This window comes from Peromyscus leucopus, chromosome 5 (assembly GCF_004664715.2).
Source record: "Peromyscus leucopus breed LL Stock chromosome 5, UCI_PerLeu_2.1, whole genome shotgun sequence".
Taxonomy (NCBI): domain Eukaryota; kingdom Metazoa; phylum Chordata; class Mammalia; order Rodentia; family Cricetidae; genus Peromyscus; species Peromyscus leucopus.
In genome coordinates this window covers 143,192,395-143,213,393 of record NC_051067.1, presented here as the reverse complement: position 1 = coordinate 143,213,393, position 20,999 = coordinate 143,192,395, and the positions used below count along the sequence as shown (strand labels likewise).

General features: G+C 41.3%; 1 protein-coding gene across 8 annotated transcripts in view; it reads left to right on the top strand.

The window, feature by feature from the left end:
* Eya1 (EYA transcriptional coactivator and phosphatase 1) overlaps positions 1–20,999 on the top strand; it is a 151,899-nt gene that overhangs the window by 20,473 nt on the left and 110,427 nt on the right. For 7 of the 8 annotated variants that reach the window (XM_028864604.2, XM_028864598.2, XM_028864599.2 and 4 more), the window contains 2 exons: positions 10,299–10,376; positions 20,824–20,893. In XM_028864604.2, coding sequence (XP_028720437.1) covers positions 10,299–10,376; positions 20,824–20,893 — 148 coding nt within the window. Of the gene's footprint in view, positions 1–10,298; positions 10,377–20,819; positions 20,894–20,999 lie in introns of those variants that run through there. The other variant, XM_028864607.2, reaches the window with a different exon arrangement.

Here is a 20,999-nt window from a genome sequence, read left to right as displayed (position 1 = left end):
AATGTAAATTTAGAAATATTTTCCACTTTCATTTACCATGTACCAGTTTCGCCTATTTTTCACCTCTTTTTATTTGGTGTCCCTTGTTTCTTTTGGAGTCATCTGGTACTGTAGCAGAAATCTTAAAAGTTCTTATCAATAAAATCAAACCCGAGGCCAGTTATTGGGGTCCATGCTGGTAGATCAGAGAGACAGAGCAAGCCACAGCTATCTCACCTTGCCGGATCCTCAGCTGGTCTTGTCTCCTCAGACTGGAGGCCTCTGAGTTCTCATCCCGAATGGGTCTCAGCTGAACTGTATTGCTCCATAGCCTGAATGCTTAACCAGCTAAATGCTTAACCAGCCAAAATCCTCTAGTTTCTGGTCCTCACGCCTTATATATCTTTTTGGTTTCTACCACCACTCCCTGGGATTAAAGGCTGGCTTTCTGGGATTAAAGGCGTGTCACCATGCTTGGCTATTTCCAATGTGGCCTTGAACTCACAGAGATCCAGAGGGATTTCTATCTCTGGAATGCTAGGATTAAAGGTGTGAGTGCCACCATTTTCTAGTCTTTGTATCTAGTGGCTGTCTGTTCTCTGACCCCAGATATTTTTATTAGAGTACACAATATTTTGGTGGACACAATACCACAACATGGTACTTTAAAAAAAAAACAAAAAAAAAAACACATGTATTTTCACTTTAGCCTATGGTTTCAGAAAAAGACTCTTTAAATGGGTAAGTAATGTTGTCATTGAATCTGAACCATTACACGGTTATGCTTTTCCCTTTTTGATCTCTACAGCATAATTTCTGCCAAAGCTATGATAATTTATTTGCCTGTCTCCTTAGGAAGTCAGGAAGGGCACTCTCAACAAACAGAAACCCAAAGATAGGATTTTGTGATAATGAAATAATATTCATTTGACAAATGCATTCAAAATGACACAAGTGTTTTCTGTGTGTCCTGCCCATGGGGCACTTTGGTGAAAGAAGCTGCATCTCAGTTCCTGGAGTGATAATTTGGGAGGGCTAAAAGCTGTGTGAGATTCCAGTGGTATTTATAACTGCCTGAGCAGTGTGCCTAATGGTTTAAGTTCACTGAAACTCGTCTTCAGGTAACATGCATCTCTGACTTTCTTCATCTGTTCCTTCTATACCTGCTTGGTTCTGTGAGCCAAGTACTGGCCTAAGTTGTGTAAAGATAGAACAATTTAAAAATGCTTCTCCTGCTGTGAAAATAGTTATCACATCAAGATGGGTAAGGCTCTGAAATATAAAGCAGGGTAGAAGAGGATACATATGGAGATAAATGAATAAATATTTTATATATATTCTAAATATATACGATATATATTCTATATATCATATACAACATACATTTCATACACACACACACACACACACACACACACACACATATATATATATATATATATATATATATATATTCTAAAGAAGGCATACACACAGGTTTTGAAGTTCAAGGAGAAACAATTTTGCCTGAGTAGTAGATTAAGAACGACACAGTAGGATTTTCAAATGAAACTTGGAGTATATAATTCAGCTTGGAAAACTTATGCAATACTTAATGTGAGTGAGTAAGAATCTGGCAAAGCTAGAGCTGTGAGGAAGCCTAGGCTACTGTAGGGTAAGTGTCTGCATACAGGGACCCATGGTACCTTTTTAGAGCACATAGATTACAGTGTCTCACAGAGTCAGGACAATTAGATGGGGTTGGATGTTTCATAAGAGTCTAATGCATGATTATTAGGGAATAGAAACTCCACTTATGCCTATTGAGTACCCTCTAAAGACCTCAGTGCCAGAAATATACAAACCTAGGCCACCAAAATATAAAATTGCCTACAGGTGCGAGAGTGGAGCTGCTGGTCCAATCTCCCCAGTTTTATGAGAGGGAGAAGGTAATTAGGAAGGAGAGTGACCATGAAATTTAGAAGGTAAATGTAATAGATGACTGTGGTAGAAGTTAATACACATGATTTGTTAGCTTTCTGTCACTATAACAAATATCTGAGATAACTAGGTTATAAAGAACAAAGATATGTTGTCTATATTTTCTGGGCCAATGAACAGGTAGATTCAATACCTCACCCCTCTGCCATTATTGGAGATAAAAGCCAGGACATTATGTAAGCTAGGGAAGTGCTCTTCCCATGTACCAGTGGGCTACATCATGGCTTTTCTCTTCTAGTGTACCAGTGGGCTACATCATGGCTTTTCTCTTCTAGTGTACCAGTGGGCTACATCATGGCTTTTCTCTTCCACTATACCAGTGGGCTACATCATGGCTTTTCTCTTCCAGTGTATTAGTGGGCTACATCATGGCTTTTCTCTTCTAGTGTACCAGTGGGCTACATCATGGCTTTTCTCTTCCAGTATACCAGTGGGCTACATCATGGCTTTTCAGGTTCTGGTCAGGGGAAAGATAATTCATCATGGCTAGAACATTTGGCACAAGAAAATCATTCATCTCATGGCTGGGACATGAAAAGAGATGAATAATAACAAAATTAAAAGTTTCACAACCTCCTGTAACATCACACTAGGGGACCATGTCTCTACACCAGCTTCTGAGGCATTCTTAAGATCCAAGCTACAGTGACCAGTAGTAGGATCTAAGGAATGAGGAGGCAGAAGGGAAATAGCCAGTCTTTGTGACTAAAAATGTTTTTATAAAACCTGAGCCCTTCAAAGGGAAGTGGTGGTGATATGTTTGGTTAGCATGAGTTTGACTTTAACCAGGTAACTGGCTTCTATGGCAACATTGTGTGTGTGTGTGTGTGTGCGTGCACATATATATGTATATGTGTGTATGTATGTATGTATAAACACACACACACACACACACACACACACACACACATATATATATATATATATATATATATATATATATATATACAGAGATTGTGGGGCTGTCTAAATAAAATCATTTTTAAAAGGCATGGTAAGGAAAATTATTGTGAAGGAAAATGCAGACAGGTGGGAAGAAGGTGAAACTATAGAACCACAGGATAGACAAAGGCAAATAATCTGAGGGGGAAAAAGAAAGAAAATACATTAGAAAAAAAGGAACTGTTGTTATAGTAGGGTAACCAATGATTTAAAACAACTCTCAAGGAAAGGGATTTATTTAGAAGGATTAAAAAAAATGAAAACAGAGAGAAGTTTGGGCTAGGAAGTTAGAAAGGCTGTCTAAGGCAGCAGCAGACACTAACTGGATGGTGCAGTAGATTAGAGAGGTCGTCTGCGATGAGAATAGAAAAACAGATGCTCAGAAAACTTCAAGGTTAAAGAAGACAGCTTGAGAAGAAGCATCGTTGAGAGACAATTCATGAACATTTAAACAATTAGGAGAGGGGCTAGGGACAGAGCACATGGTAGCTTAGGGTCCAGTGCTCAGTTCTGAGTCCAGCAAACCAAACATTCAGGGAGTTCTGTCTGTGCCCCTGGGTACAAGAGAAGCAGCTTTGTGAGAAGTAGGATCCTGCGAAACCAAGCAATGGGGTATCATCGTAAAGGATGCCCGGAAGAGAGGAAAGGATGCGAGGAATGAGGTAAAGGTAAGCCCCGACAGAGGAGGGGAAACTTAACTGAACTTAATCTGTGGACATGTTTCAGGAAGAGGAAATATTAACACACTCTCAATATTCTCTATAAAATATTTGGTGAGGGCATATGGGTGGGGAATGAGGTATGGTTTGGGAATTAAGCAAAGTGAGAAAGATTCCATGAAGATATTTCAGACACTTGACAAGAAATGAAAAACATCCTGTCCCATGATGGGATGGCTCAAGGGAATGAAAGAAGAAAGGGCCCTGTTTAAGTGGGATTCGTCAGCATGTTAACTGGTTCTGGTCCATCATGTTCACTGTGTAGAACAGCTGGCTGAACAGCAGCAATGAGAAGTTGCCCATCCTGTGATTAGAGATTGACAAAAAGACACTTGGGAACATGAGACCACACAGCACATAGAGTGGAGACCAGATATGTATGGCAAGCACTGGGTTCCACATGGGCCACATGAGGCTGATGAAGTCAGAGTCAGGGAGCAGACAGGGGTTTGGAAAGACTGAGGTTCTGATGAATGTTAAGAGTGAGTCTGGCAGAAGTGAAGAAGTGAGGAAGATTAACATGATGTTTCTTGGAGGTGATGCAGTTTTAGGCAGTAGGGGGATCGCTTCATAGTCAAACTTGAACAAATATAATTGAGAGAGGAAGGAATCACAGAGAGAAGCAGTCCCTGTGTATCTGAGCTTATGCCAACCAAAGAACTGTGAGATGAGCTTAGATACTGGCCAGGAAGTAGGGAGAGGACTGACCGCTGTTCACCCAGCCTCCTGCCATTCAATATCTACATGCCTTTCTGGGCAAATTCATCAGCGCACAGACTGGCTCTCAGTCCAGCAAGTAGAGCTACCATTTGGGACTGAACCTGCTTTGCGGTTTTATTAATACATGGGAGAAGGATCACTCATCAAATGGATTGAGCACTTCTCTGATTGCCCTATAAGTTTGGAGATGTGTTTTCGTGACCATAACATTTAAAGTTCATCCAGAAGTTGATGAACGTGGAATTAGGGTGCAGGGGGCTAGTTGGCTGATCATCACAGCTAATCTCCCCAGGCTGCAGCAGTCTGAAAGGCAAGTCTCCACTTACAGTATAGAAAGAGGCTTTCTTGTTTTCATGGATCAGCTTACCATAAAGAATGCTAGAATGTCTACGTGTATTCTGAAATTTCTGGTCTCTGCTGCCTCGTGCACCATCTTTCTCCTGCTGACCTGGTCCCTCAGAAAAAAGCATACACTGACGATGGTAAGAGCCAAGGCACTAATTGTCTTAATGTAATTGTGATTTAGTCCCGCCTTCTAGAGTTATTCCCAAGATACCTTGCTTGATTTGATTTTGGCTTTCCTTAGGTAAGGCCTCAACGGTTGACTTTTCCCTTTAGATTCTCTCATTTCTTTTGGAAGGGTAAGCTTGACTTTAATGTGGAGCATCTGATAGATTTTAACAATGTTATCTGTACCTTAAAAAATGCTTTTGGAGCCAGGGATGTAGGTTAGTGGCAGAATAGTTCCCAGCATGCAACTCAACCAGTGAAAAAAAAATTTCAGATTTCTCATTCTTCCAGAGATACTGTAAGAAGAGGATGAGTGATTATAAAAGTGGGGTTCTGGACCTAGCGCATGGCTGAAATGGTTATAATCTTAATTTATTTCATTCTCATCTGAGTATAATACCCAGTAACAGATACCTTTATCCTAGGTTTACGTTCTCGGCAGTAAAGCTAGATTGAAGTGCCATTAGTAATAAGCTGTGACTTAACTCTGAATACCGCTGCTGGTGATGGTGGTGAACACTGTTTCAGCTCCTTCTTGGTACCAGATCTTTCGCATAACATTCTGTGAATCTCTATTACATTTCTGTAACATAGATAATTTAAAAACATTGTGTAAAACGATGATTAGGACCAAGGAATTAAACTGTAGAAACTTCAGCAGCGGGTGGTTAGATATTATATATATATATATATATATATATATATATATATATATACACATATATATATATACATATATATTTTATTTTACAATACCATTCAGTTCTACATATCAGCCACGGGTTCCCCTATTCTCCCCCCTCCCACCCCCTCCCCTTAACCCCAACCTACCGCCCATTCCCACCTCCTCCAGGACAAGTCCTCCCCTGAGGACTGCGATCAACCTGGTAGACTCAGTCCAGGCAGGTCCAGTCCCTTCCTCCCAGACTGAGCCAAGTGTCCCTGCATAAGCTCCAGGTTTCAAACAGCCAACTCATGCAATGAGCACAGGACTTGGTCCCACTGCCTAGTTGCCTCCCAAACTGATCAAGCCAATCAACTGTCTCACCTATTCAGAGGGCCTGATCCAGCTGGGGGCCCCTCAACCTTTGGTTCATAGTTCATGTGTTTCCATTCATTTGGCTATTTTTTTCAATAATTGAGTAAAACTGAAATTTATTATAAGCCGCAGTCGTCCTAGGGACCTCCATGCTATATATATATATATATAGCCTCTATGGTTCTATGGGTTGTGGTCTGATTGTTCTTTATTTTATATCTAGAATCCACCTATGAGTGAGTACATACCATGACTGTCTTTCTGGGTTTGGGTTACCTCACTCAGGATGATTTTTTCTAGTTCCATCCATTTGCCTGCAAATTTCATGCTTTCATTGTTTTTCTCTGCTGAGTAGTACTCCATTGTGTATATGTACCACATTTTTTTCATCCATTCTTCCATTGATGGGCATCTAGGTTGTTTCCAGGTTCTGGCTATTACAAATAGTGCTGCTATGAACATAGCTATTCTTACCTCAACACTGATGTTCCAAGGCTTTAGTAGATGGAAATTTGTGGAACATCTGAAGGGCAGCAGTGGCCCAGGATAGCTGAGATCTGGAGTGTGTGGTCACATGAAGGAATTTCTGAATGTCTTAAAGGACATCTCTGAGAGACAGTTGCCCAGGGTCGGATGGCAGGCCAGAACCTGAAGCAGGAAGAAAGAAGAGGGACAGGTGTGTCAGTAATAGGAAAAAAAAAAAAAAAAAAGCTACTTTGTAGTAAACCGAGGTCATATGACAAGCAGAATGGTATGGGGGAGGTAATCCTGTAGTTAGAAAACATTGTTTATGGATTTTTGCCCTCTAGTCAGGAAGTGTAGATAGGAGAGCTGTTCTCAAATGTCGCAGTACCTTTTAGGAAAAAAAAAATCAGCATGTGGTACTTGAAAATCCAAAGCTTGGGAGAGGTGTTTTGTTATGCCATTTACAGCCTATTGCTGTGTATGATCATCCAGGTGAGATGGAGTGGGTCAGATTCTTGTGGGCACATACTGCTTTTATCTCTTTAATTCTTCAGTCAGTGTATAATTGGCCATAACAGAGCCAGAAATAGTTAGGTTGGTTTTTGTTTGTTTATTTTGTTTTGTTTTGTTTTTTGGAAAGGAAATTTTCCTGTGTGTGTGTGTGTGTGTGTGTGTGTGTGTGTGTGTGTGTGTGTCTCAACATGGGTTGTCTTTTCCTATCACTTTCTACATTGCATTTTGAGGCATGGTCTCTCACTAAGCCAGAAGCTCCCTGTTTAGGTTAGACCAGCTGGCTAGAGAGCCCTCAGAATTTACCTGTCTTCTCTCTCCTTTCAGCACTGAGGTTACAGGTAGATGCTGCCATGCCCAGTTTATGTGGTCCTGGAGATAGGAACTCAGGTATTCTTACCTATACAGCAAGCCCCTTATCTGCCTTAGCCCCTCAGAGAATATCTTACATCATTAGGCCTCTTTTGATTAAAGTATTCAATTACAGTACTGATATAATCATGCACATCCTGGTAGTTACTTCATGGACATCATCTCCCCTTTAACAGGGAGCCTTTTTAGAAACTGGATTTAGTGGGACTCTTTAGTTCTTAGTGTATAGATGACTGTGTTTGAACAGTGCCAAAAGGCAATGATCTTGGGACCTAAAAGAGAATATCGTCTTCCCTTCCTTTCTTTCTTGCCTAGTTTTAATGGATTTCAGGAACAATTGAAGTTCCTGGTTGGGAGTGAGAGTTGCATTTGATTGAGCTGGATCCTGCAGAGAGGTAGATGGCAGGGGAATGGAGATAGAGGGGGTTTTGTTGTAGGTAAACTTTCTCAGAGTAACTGTATAGTTCAAGCTATAGTCACTGACCTTAGATTTGGCAGACTTAGATGCAATTTGGACCAACAGCCTAGGCAGTGGAAGAGTTCTTTCTTCATCTTTTCTTGACATCTGGGCAGGGGATTTCTACTTGAGCTCATCCAGGAAGCTCACTGGTCTGGAAGCTCTGAGGGTAGAACTGGCAGAGTCGTACTTTCTAATCAAACCACAGCTGGTGGCACCAAGCCTCAGCCGCCGCCTTCCAGCTCTAACTTTTCGCAAAGTGCTACTTACTTATTACCATTTCATCAAGCTTTGGTCACGGGGCTGGGAATAAAGGAACTCCCCAAATTAAGTCCCAGTTTGGATGCTTCCTGGCCTCTCTGGTTTCAGTGAGAAAGACAACAAGGTGATGCCTGGCTAAGGAGTTTTGGAGACCTCGCAGAGTTTCCCATATGCTGATAACGTCCATGAAGAAGCTGACCCATAGTAGGCATTTTACATGGTCAGTCTTCATTTTACCGCATTCCATCCTTTGGTTCAGCGCATGGTGTTGGATCTGGAGTTGGCCATTTCATTAGCGGCCAGTCTAGAAAGTGGACTAGAACAATTGTATGAGCTGATGAGGGCATTGTGTCAGGTCTTTAAAGGAACATGAAGTTTAATGTGGACATCTTGAGCATGAAACCCCTGTAGTAATGTTGGCTTTCCTACAGCTGTGGCGATGTCGTGGTTACGAAAGGCAAGAACATTAGGTGGCCGGTGGCATGGGGGAGAAGGGAACGGTAGGCTTCTGTCGGAATGGATTAGCATCAGCTAAGACTTCTAACCCAAAACAACTGGCAGGAAAGTGAAAACTTGACTCAGAACTTCAGTCTCACTGTTGTGTGGTCTACATGAAAACAGTCAGGCAGAATGATTTCCATTAGTCTCGGTGTTTTTTGTTTTTTGTTTTTTTTTTTTCTTTTCTCCTCAACTTTGTTTAGAAACTGCCTAAGTAATTAATTTTTTAAATGACTATCTGATCCATCTACTTATAAGATTCATGTGAAAGCCGCTCGTCATGTGTGTGTAACATGCTTAGGGCCAGAGCTTGAGCTGCATGCGTCCTCTGCCTGGTGTTTTGGATCAGTCAGTGACACTGAAACAGAAGAGCTGTTTTCTCCATCATCTTCTCCCATTCCAGAATGTTCTTACTTTGAGGGAGGAGCCTCTCTTCCTGAGTACTCCATGGTCAGAACCTTTACTTCAGAGAACACAGAGTTTCAGGTTGACTTTAGAATGGGCATTTCACCCCTGAAAACATGAAAACAGAGAAAAAGTCACCTTTATACATAGGTTAGGAGCATGCCAGTAATGGCACTCCAGAAAAGGGATTCCAAACCTGGGGAGGAAAAAGGCAGATGTTCTCAGTTCTGAAACACTGTGGCTCTGTTTGGTGGTATATAGTGATTCTGTCATTCTGTTGGAAGTAGGTTTAGTAGACATTCTATGACCTAAATCAGAATGTTACTTCTCAACCCTAAGGAACTTTGGCAAAGATTATATACATTTACAAATATACTATGTTTATGAATTTTTCTTCTCATACTATCTTTTGTCAATATTATTTTGAAATGAGAAAATTCCCTTTTTCTTCATTATGCAAAAACATATTGATGAATTGGCCATATGAATGGCTTGGTGATAGGAGTTTATTAGCTTGAGTTGTGTCTGCACCATACTAGGTATCTAAGGGGTGTGTGTGTGTGTGTGTGTGTGTGTGTGTGTGTGTGTAGTATGTGCATAAGCACATACTTGTTCTCAATCATCATGGAATCAGTTGGTCTTAAGGATGGCCACTTATTTCCTACTTCTTAAAACCCTTTTAAATTTTTCCTTCTGATTGCTTGGCTAAATAACAGATTTTTTTTTTTTTTTTTTTTTTTTTTGGTTTTTCGAGACAGGGTTTCTCTGTGTAGCTTTGCACCTTTCCTGGAACTCACTTGGTAGCCCAGGCTGGCCTCGAACTCACAGAGATCCGCTTGGCTCTGCCTCCCTAGTGCTGGGATTAAAGGCGTGCGCCACCATCGCCCGGCCCTAAATAACAGATTTTTAACAAGCACCAAGAAATAATTTCACATTGTATATTGTAAGTAATGTGTTCATTAATAAGTAAATTAGTATATACTGATAATGAATTTAATTAGTTTTGAAATTCTTCCTTTAAAGCAGTGGTTCTCAGCCTGTGAATCCAGATCCCATATCAGATACCCTGCATGTCAGATATTTATACTATGATTCATATAACAGTAGTACAATTACAGTTATGAAGTAGCAATGGAATAATTTTATGGTTAGGTGTCACCACAACATGAGGAACTGTGTTAAAGGATCATAGCACTAGGAATGTTGAAAACTGTGGCTCTGAAAGGTAATTTGTAACAGAAGGACTTTCTTACAGAAAAGAAATTTAATGTGACAGTTTTTCAAAAGAGAGTCTATTAAGAAAATCTGACTTATATTCAAATGGAAAGATATTGTCTTATAAAATGATTTCTCAACATTATTTAGGATGTTATATGTTCTCTCCCACACCTTTATAAATGACTACTAATTCAGTATGTGATGATGTGTGCTTACTTTGTAGTTAAAACAGAGCCAATGAGCAGCAGTGAAATAGCTTCAACAGCAGCAGACGGGTCTTTAGACAGTTTCTCAGGTTCAGGTAAGGAACGAATATTAGATTTTCCAATTCGCACGAAGCATTGTGTTTCCTACTTTATTATATGAGTCTATGTGTTTATGTAAATATATGAGTATTCACAAATACAAATGTAAATATAGCTCTCCTCCCAATCACAGATGAACAGTTCTGGTGTTTGTAGTCCCTGTGAAGTTTATACAAATAATGTTGGTGTCCAAAGGAGATAAAAGGACTTTTGTTCTTCGTTCTTCAATCAAATTACCTTTATATCCAAAGGATGTGTCTCCTTTTATTATTTGTATCATTTTTCCAATCATGCAAGTTTGCATCAGCAAAATGACTCTTCAAGACATCCTAAATAGACTTAGTTCCTCCAAACCTGACTCTCAAGGCCTATGTTGGGTTGACTCTGTTGAGCAGTGTTATATTCATAGGTTTTCATCACTCTCATTAGTAAAGCCACTAGTAAATAGTATACATATCATGTCTGTCACAAGGAAAACACTCAGAAGAACTTAATAGTTGCAGTGGCTTGCCGCGAGACCCTTGCCATACACTTGACAAAGCAACCCAGAGTGTTTTATTTTATTGAAAAATGATTTCTATCAGAGACAATTCTTAAGTTGTATACTCTTGTTATATTGTCTTCTGTGTTTTTAAGACCTATGTTTTAGAAGTGCTATGCCTTCATAGATTTATGATTGATGAGCTAGTTCTTAGAATCACATATTTACAATTTACCACAATGGAAAGGAATTATATGCACATATAAAATTAAGTATACATACACAATTTAGGCACTAATGATATTAGATGGAAGCAATGAAAATAAACAACAGAGAATATTATGTCTTATTCTTTCACAAAACATTAAATGGAATTTAACTCATTCCAGGTAATGCGCTTTGTGCTATTGTAAATTCATAGGTGTAAGAATATGGTCCCAGTTCAGGACTTAATGGGACGAACAAATGAAAAATTATCCCAGTTGGACAACAGCGAAGAGAAGACCTAAGATTGCAAGAGCACCCAGGCAGGGATCTAGTAGAGATCAGGCAGACTATTAGGAAAGATGTCCCAGATTAACACTCAGACTTAGGAAGCAAATAGCAAAAAGTTCATGTGGAACCATGGAGGAGGACACTGACAGATTGGCTACTCTATGTGAGGGGACCATAGCCCAGAGGGCATGGAACGGTGGGAATTGACAATGATCAGACATTCCTAATGGGTGCTGTGTGAGCAATGTGGATGTGCTACTTAGAGGTGGGTTCAGAGTCCAAGGACGCCAGCAAGATCTTCCTGGAGTTTATTTTGGCCTCTGTGCAATGGAAGCCATCAAAGGACAGACTGACGCTTAAGTTCACATTCAGTCACAGGTGCTGGGGCAGCGTATTTGAAGACACGTGAATTCAAGTGAGCAACCAGTTTAAAAGTTTTGCATTAATTGGATTAAGAAATATTAAAAATAAGTCTGAAGAGATGGCTCAGCTGTTAAGAGAACTGGCTGCTTATTCAGAGGATCCAAGTTCAATTCCCAGCACCCACATGGTGCCTCACACTGTCTGTGACAATTGTGTCAATGTAACTGTCAGGTCCAGGGGTTCTGACACCCTCACACTGACGTATATGCAGGCAAAACACCAATGCACATAAGATAAAAAAAAATACATTATTTTAAAAAGGAAATCTTGAAGAATGTTGTAAAATTCTGGCAAGAGGAATGGGAAACTGAGGGATTCGATATATTTATGGAGCTTAAGTCATCCATGACCATCGAGCATTGGGTCAGTCAAGCAAGACAGAGAGAAGTGGAGCTAGGCATATGTGGAGCATGTTTGACACATCAACATGGGGCATGTTGAATGAGATGTAGAGCTTCCTGAAGGTGCTAGGTAGATCTAGGCCCTAGAGCTGAGAAAGTTTGCAGATGGGAAGTTTGGAAGTATACAGGGTGGGAAAGTTAGTGGACTTTATTAAAACTGAAGACGTGACAATGGAAATGTTAGAGATGTAGAGATGAAGTGAGAATATTGAAGTGGAAGTGAAAGCAGAGAATTTAAAGGAAGCACTGTCTATATGGCAGATTCATTCATACACAGCCATTACTTATGTGTGTATGTATATACATGCATCCTTTTATGTGCAGTGTATATGTAGACACACAAATCTTAGTACTATAAAGTGAAAGGTAGGTTATATAAGAGTAATGTCCTTGAAAACCTATGGTGATGCACAGCTTTAGTTTCAACACTCAGAGACAGAGGTGGGTGGATCTCTGAGTTCAAGGCCAACCTGGTTTACAAAGTGAGTTCCAGGTCACCCAGAGCTACACAGAGAAACCCTGCCTCAAAGAAGCAAAATAAAACAAAATAAAGTAACATCTTTAGTATAATCACAGTTTTATTTTTAAAGAAAGGCAATTTCTTCATTTGAATATATTTCTTTGTTTGTGTGAACAAGGGTGGTGTTTGTGTCTAAGTAGTGGGATAAATTTTGAATTTCGTTTTTTCCTTTTTCTGCTGTTGTTTTTTGGGCACATGTATAGCACTTATAGATTTACAAAGTTGTATTTTTTAAAACACAAATTAGATAGCATTTGCCACAGGGAGGAAACAAAATTTGAAGGGATTCTGTCCCATGATCACCTTGCAGTCTTGACCCTGCAGCAGGCCATTCATTGTTGCTCAGAAAGGAAACACAGGAATAAGCAAGTCGTGAATGCAGTCTGTGTTTCCCCTGCAGTGTCTCAAAGAGATTAGTGATAGGCGTATGAATGTGCAGAGCTGGAGGAGACTGGAGGAGATGCTGGGCAGAATAGGAAAGTGGGACAAGGCGGCTTCCAACTTAAAAAGTGGATAGACAGTGCAGTCACAGGTCCAAACACAGCTAGGGCTCTTGAACTTGGAATATAGACCCATCGAGTGAGTTTTCCATTTACAGTGATGTTTCTCAACCTGTGGGTCACCACCCCCACAGGGGTTGCATATCAGATGTTTATATTATAATTCATAACAACAGCAAAATTATATATATATATTACTGCTGGGCAATAATTTTGTGTTTGGGGGTCACTGTAGTTTGAGGGACAGTGATGACATGCAGCATTCGGAGGTTGAGAATCATGGCTTTAACAGCTTAGCAACCCACATGAGGAGACATTTGGTTTGACCCAGAGTTATGAACTTGGCAGGTAGGATGCAAGGGAAAGTCGAGGTAAAAGAGTTGAGAGTATTTAAAAGGAATAGCATAATTATTCATGTGTCCAACTATCTCAACGGAGAAGATACAGCCTAACATCAAAGATGGAGGGAACCCTGCAACTCACAATGACATTGGAAAAGATGTGAAATGAGAAAAAGAGAATGAAAATTCTGGAAAGAAAAGAATCCCATCTCCCACCCCCAGTCTCCAAGCCAGTGAGATGGCGCCACACAGTTCTACAGTTAGTTCTCCATACTTCCTTGTTTAGCCTTCGTCAGTACTTTAAACATTGTTTTTCATTATCTGTCTTCTTGTTTACTGTGTAGCTCTGTGAGAACAGAGTTTCTTGGTATTATCCACACTTACATACCAGTAACCATAAAATACTTAGTGCATTAGAGTTGCTCAATATATGTAGCCTAAATGAAGAAATGAAATGGCCAACGTTCTTGTGGTTTGAGACATGAAATGTGGTCTTGAGCCAGAGTAGAGATCCAGGTAGAAAAAGCAGAGTTCCAGAACAATAATTTAGGGACCCATTGGGAGATACTGTCGAATTCTAAAGCTTCTGCTCAGTGCAAGGAAGCGTCTAGGAAGCTGTCGTCATCGGAATGTTGGAGAGCTTTCATGAGCCCCAGAGAATGAACGGTTTTCCAGACCAGTAGAAAACAAATGCTTTGACGAAGCAATTTGTTGGGGTCTTTGTAATGCCTTGACTCTCAGATACTTGGCAGCTGCTGCTTTGAGAAGACACATAGGAAAAACAAGTCCCTAGAAAAGGCTGAGGGAAGATGGAGGGATAGCCTGCTGAACCTAAAAACGATCTTATTTTCTACAGAGTCTCTATATGAGGAGAAAGAGGAAGAAGTAGGTGAGGGAGGGAGGGAGATAAGGGTCTAAGAAGCAGAGCTCTGTGGAGACAAAGCTCTTTCATTCTCTTAGAAAACAGCCAACAAGGAGAAGGTGGCCTATGGCCACTCTGGTGGTGGTGGCAGGTCACCTCTGTCTTTTGAGGGGGGATTCTTTAGTGTCTTCCCTCCGGCACTCAGTGTGGACACCAGAGCAGACTGCTTAGTTTGCCGAGGCATGTGATGGGCTTGAAAACTGCAAGATTGTTCACTGTGTTTGGAAGCCATTGTGATGTTCGCTCACTTACTCTTTACCAGTACAAAGTGATTCGTTAGTACGAGCACACACATACAATGAATTGTGTGTACTCGTGCATGTATACACACATCTAGGCCATGTTAGGAATGAAGGTCAGAGGACAACTGTCAAGAGTCGATTCTCTCCTTCCGTCATGGGGTCCCAGGGGACAAACTCAAGTCTTTAGGCTTGGTAACAAGCACCCTTGTCACCTTTCTCTGATAGCTCTCTTTCCAGCCCTGGCACAATTATTTTAATCATTTAAAAATTTGAAGGACCATGGAGATTGTAAACAATGTGTTCGCAAGACCTCTGACTAGCCTGCCAGTCCCCGTCCCTGCCCCCCAAATCTAAAGTTGTTGCTTGTTGTTAGTTGAGCACCTGTTGATGGTATCAGTCATACACAGTCTAGTGTATCAGCAAATAGAAGCTACTCAACAGAAGAGGAAAACATCGTGAATGGTCAGTATGGCTTACTTATTAACTGGTTATGAAAAGATGTCACTTTGAAGGTCTGACTCTGAAGCAAAGAAAGGTGATCAGAATCAGCAGAAGAGTCATTGAGGTTCTTTTTTTAGAGAGGGGCTCCCGTGGAGGGGGGCGTCTGAGCACAGACCATCATGAAGGAAGGAATGAGTTTTGGTTGGGAACTTGGTACTTTGGTTGGCACTTCAGGTTTTTGCACGATCTAATTTTTATCCTTAAAGGATTATTTTTTTGGGAGGCTGAGGAACTAGCCCAGTGGTAAAGTCTTTGTCCCACGAGCTGGAAAACATGAATTAAAGTTTTTGTGCCCCTGTAAAACTTCAGGCATACAATCTCAAAACATAATGTGGAGAAGGTACTGAAGAAGACCTAATGTTGGCCTCTAGCCTCCCCATATAAGTGTGTATACTCATATATAGCCACACATGCACATGCGCACACATGCGTGCGCGCACACACACACACACACACACACACACACACACACACACGCACGCACACACACGCACGCGCACACACACACAAACGCACGCACACACACACACACCATTCTATGGAGAAGGCTTTAGGGGACATGGTAGAATCAGGGAGTCCAGCATTTCCCTAACGGGGACATGGTAGAATCAGGGAGTCCAGCATTTCCCTAACTGAGAAGGTAGTTGACTCATTTCTCAAATCTTCCCAGAAAAGCCAAGGAGTTGAGAGTCATGTGCCAGGATCTTGTTAGGGGAAAATTGTGGAGAAGAGAAGGACTGTCTTGCAGTCTAATGCATTTCAGCAAGGGCTCTGGGCGACTCACAGATCTCCCAGACCTGGCATCCTGTCAAGTATTGTCACTGTCCAGGAGGAGCCATTGAAACAGAGGCATCCCTGTACCTCTGCCGATGGATTTCAGAACCTGGCTGCATAGCCCTTGCCAGATTATGTCTCTTCAGTGCAGACAGGAGAGGGCCCTTCCCTCATTGCCGTGTCAGGAATTAGATCAGAACAGTGAATGAGTGCAGTTGAGACGCCAGTTGAGCGTTTTAAATTATCTTGAAGAGAGGACTTACTGCACTTACCATTAAAGAGTGTATGAACATGAAGGGCAGAGAAGAGTGAAAACTCGTGTCTGTATGTTTGATCTGACTGGCAGAGGTGTGTAGCCATTGATAACAGGGCTGCCTTATGAAGGCATGGCCTGAGAACAGGGGACCTCTGAGTGTCCTCTTGATCTACTCAGGGGATTCTCATAGTTGAGGTTGATATTTACTCTGAATTCTCCCCAAAGCAAGATTTATGGAAGCCTCTTTAAATGATGTGGAAGAGAAAGAATAGAATACTCACAAGTGTGCTAACTGTGAAGGAGGTATGGGTTGTCTGTGTGTTTCCAGGTCCCTCTGATTCCTGTCATTTGGAGTTGGTGAATGGACAGGGTGATGAATGGATAGGGTGACTGTTGTATCTACCCTGATAACATAATCTTCAGTAATCCCACTTGCTCCAGGTCACTCTGGTCCCAGCACACTAAAATCAATTGCAGTTCCTGGATTGCTGTTGAAAAAGTAGTTTAGGCAATTAAGGGAATTGTATCTGGTATGTTATATGGCAGTTTGAAATATATAGTGATTTTAGGTGCACTCAATTATGGGAATAGCAGTGAGTCTTCATGGCTCTTTACTAGTTCATAGAGGATACATACCTTTTTTTCTAATTTACAGAACAAAACTATCCCAAGTCAGGCTCATTATGTATAGCCTAGAATATCAAATCCACCCCTCAGTTCAGGTTTAAAACCCACCTTGCTTATGACTGCAATTTCATTTTATTTTTAATACTTTGTGTGTAGGGGTTCATATGTACGTATGTATGTATGTGGCCATACTTGTGTCAAATGAACATATGAAGATCAGAAGACAATTTGCTGGAGTAATTCTCCTTCTGTCATGTGGTTCCCAGGGATTGAACTCAGGTCCTTGGATTTGGCACCCCCAGTCTGCCTACCAAGCTATTTCATAGGCCAATGATCTCATTCTTACTGTAGAAGTATTACTTATTGACTTTTTGCCATGTGCTGCATAGATCCTATCAGGTGCTGAGGAGACAGGCCCGAGAAGTCTCCAGCACCTGAAGTTCATAGTTTGCTGAGAAAAGTAATAGTTACGCATGAAATTATGCTAACCAGAATGCAATGTGCCTAATGGGGCTTTGTGGATATGTGCAATGTTCCAAAAAAGTGCAGAGAAAGAAGACAAAGTGAAGAGAAAGTGACAATTTAGTCTCTGTGGTGGGAGGCTTGTCAAACAGAGGGAAGGAGAGTGTGGTAAGGCAGCAGGCCTCTCCTGAAGAACATCCAAGACAAACGTAGCAAGGACGATGTGTACAGGAGTGCTGAAGTACAGGCAGGATGCATTGCACCAGAAAATGGGGTTATGAAAGCCTCAGTCTCTTATATCCTCTTCCAAAAAACTCAGCAGTCGTTCCTTGAATCGTGTGAGTGGCTACAAGACTGTGAGCTTTAGGATGGATAGGGAGTGGAGATGAGGCGAGATCTCTGGTGGCAATGGGGAGGGGGGGTAAAGGGTGGAGCATGGCAACTGCAGTCATCTCAGTGAGACATGAGGAGGACTTGAAGCAGGGCTGGAGTCCTGGATGAGGGAGAGTGTAAGGGTCAGCCAGTCAGCAGGCTGCTCTAGGATTTGGGATGAGGGAATGGAAGGAGGAACCGAGATGATGACTGGGTTTCTAGTTTCTGTATAGGATGTCAGAGGAATGTATGTTTTGGTGGAATAATAGTGTACAGATTCAAAGGCCGTGTGCTTGGGTTCCCCATTCCTCTGTCTTTAAAGATGTTATTTCTATGTATCCTGAATACCTCATCTGTAAAACATGGGTCAAAAATTCTACCATGAAGCATTTTCCTGCATAGATAGCGGGCGATGTTGCTTATTGAGTAGAATTGAAAAACAAACAAGCAAATGAATAAACAGAAGCTGGGAGAGAGCTCATTTTGTACTGTGTGCAAGAATGAAGAGGTGAGTTGGATCCTACAATCCATGTAAAAAAATCTGTGCTTGTAATCTTAATCTTGGAGAGACGGGGTTAAGTTGACCCCTGGGACTTGCCAGCCAGCCTGCCTAATTGCATCAGTGAGTTCCAAGCAAATCAGAGACCCTGTCTCACAAAACAAGGTGGTCAGTGCCTGGGAAAGGATGCCCAAGGTTAACCTCTAGCCTTTGCCTCCACACACACACACCTGAACACATATATGCATCTGTACACACATGAACATGTACACATGTGTACACACATAAATACAGAAAGAAGGGCAAGGTTAGGGACAAGCTTGGTGAGAATCAGAGAAAATCATGTATTTAGAGAACACAACACGAACCACTTCTTGTGAGTTATCTCAGCCTTCACAAGGCTCATATGAGGCCTAGTAGCAAGCATTGTTGCAGACACTATGTGGAAGCTGAGAGTCAATGACTCGAGACCACATGACTTGACTTTCCACATCCTGGAGTCCCCAGTTCGTGTCACTTTCCTATGTCGACACACATACAATGCGTATACTTTGAACACAAGTTTCACTGACTTACAGTGTGATAGACGATCCTAATATTCCTCATTGTTTTCTTTGTAAAAACATGGTTGGGTGCAACTTACTGAGATCGTCATCTGTTCAAGAATTGTGACCCAGGAGTTGAAAAACAGATCTAAAGCTAGAAAAGAATGAAGGGGGGCGGGGTTGTCTCGTGGCTTCTGTCATCAGGTGGCATTTGCTTTACAAACAGTTGTTTTTAATTACGATCATCCAGGGGAGATAATTCTTTCTGCAGACATTGTCTACTTTGTCCTTGGCCTCTTTTCATGCTTAGAGAAGGGGAGTGGAAGGGCTTGTCCCCACAGGTGGCCTGGACAACTGTCAGGCAGCCCTCATAATCTAAGTGTGTTCTCAGCAACACCTCCCTTCTAGAAACTGAAGCATTTAACAAATCTCCCTGCAGGGAGGATAGGGCTTGTCTTTCCATGATTGTTCCCACAGCATTGGGCAAGAGGCTTGGGACCAAGTTAGATATGCAGTAAGTGCCCAAAGCTAGGGGGACATGAACCAGGTTGTCCTGCCATCTCTTTCCTGTGGATTCTACCCCTCCTAAGGTGACACTGGTGGTGGAAATCTGTCAGTGTGAAAGGCTACAATGGCCCCAGATCTCTTTGTAGTCCCTGGATTAGCTCTCATTGATTTGAATGGAGAAAGACAGCCCGTCTCTTCTTAAGAGTCTAATCAAAATCTCCCACTCTTCTCCCAACTACCCACTGGGAAATGAAGTGTGATAAGGATAAATGCATTGCTCCACAAATGAGAAAACACATGGCTCTCTGAGTGCATGGGACTTTACCTAAGAGTGAGAGAGAAATACGGCTAATATGTAACAGGGCCTCTGAAGATACTGAGGGTTAATGGAGGAAGAAAATAACCACATTACATTCTATAATAATTGCACCCAAACACCATGCAGTGTAGCCAGGGGAAGATTGGGAAGTTTGAGGGAAAATATGTATTCACAAATAAATATATATCATGTTATTTATAGGTAAATTGTCCTACTTTTAACAGAAGCCAACGTTTTAAACCCTTATACTGTTTAAACTATTGAAAATGGGTTTTTGCTTTTTTAAATTTGAGTGAGAGTCCAAGAGCATTTGATAGAAGCCTGGTGGATTTCTGAAACATCCTGAGTCAAGAAAATCTGATTAAAAGAAATTAAGTTTCGCTTGATTGCTAAACTGCTTCTTTAAAGAAAAACAAAAACAAAAACAAAACATCGTTTGCTTGAGCATTCCAGTTGAACACATACATCTAAGAGAACAGGAACACACAGAGCAGCCCAAGAACAAACAGGCTCGGTTTGCAACCTGAGACATTAAAGATCATTGTAGGAATGCAGTTTCACTAAACAACATTGTTAAAGCAACACAGGCCAACGTGAATCGCTCCCATTTCCCTCACAGAAGAGATTAGACCGTGTTCCTTGTTAGTTCAGGTTCCTGATGTATATAGACAATGGGCCAGAGGATCATTCAGCTTCCTACCTCTGTTTCAGCCTGGCTTTCCCAAGGAGGACAGCACTCCTTACTATCAAAGCTCTTTGACAAGTATTTAAGGCTGCGTTTATAAGTATTTATGGATGTGTCTATTTTTTTAAGAGTCTATTTAAAATTAGAACCACTCAATCAGTGCCTATGTGTTCCCTGTGTTTTAAAGGTTTATTTTATTTTATGTGTGTGGGCGTGTTGTCTGCATATGTCTGTACACCATGTGTGTACATTGCCTGAGGAGGTCATAATGAGGCATCAGCTCCCCTAGAAACTGAGGTTACAGATGATTGTTAGTCAATATGTGGGTGGGTGCAAGAGATCAAACCCAGGTCCTCTGGAAGGTCTATGCTCTTATCTGGTGAACCACCTCTCGAGCCCTCTTTGACTTCCTATTAGGAAGACCATATAAAATCACTATGTCTATAGATTACAAAGGTCAAATACCCGCCGTCTCCTATGGTGATGGTATAGTTTGTGACACGCCAGTGTTTTTCTCATGTTCAGTATTCTCCTTGAGTTCCTAGCATCACTGTGTTTTCTTTTTCCTCAGCTCTCGGGAGCAGCAGCTTTAGTCCAAGACCAGCTCACCCATTCTCTCCACCACAGATTTATCCTTCCAAGTAAGATGTATTTTCTCTTATTCAATACATGACTTTTCTAAGTAGACTTTACCTTGTTCCAAGTCATGTCTGTGCCCACATTATGTCTTAATTTAAGCAAAAAGTA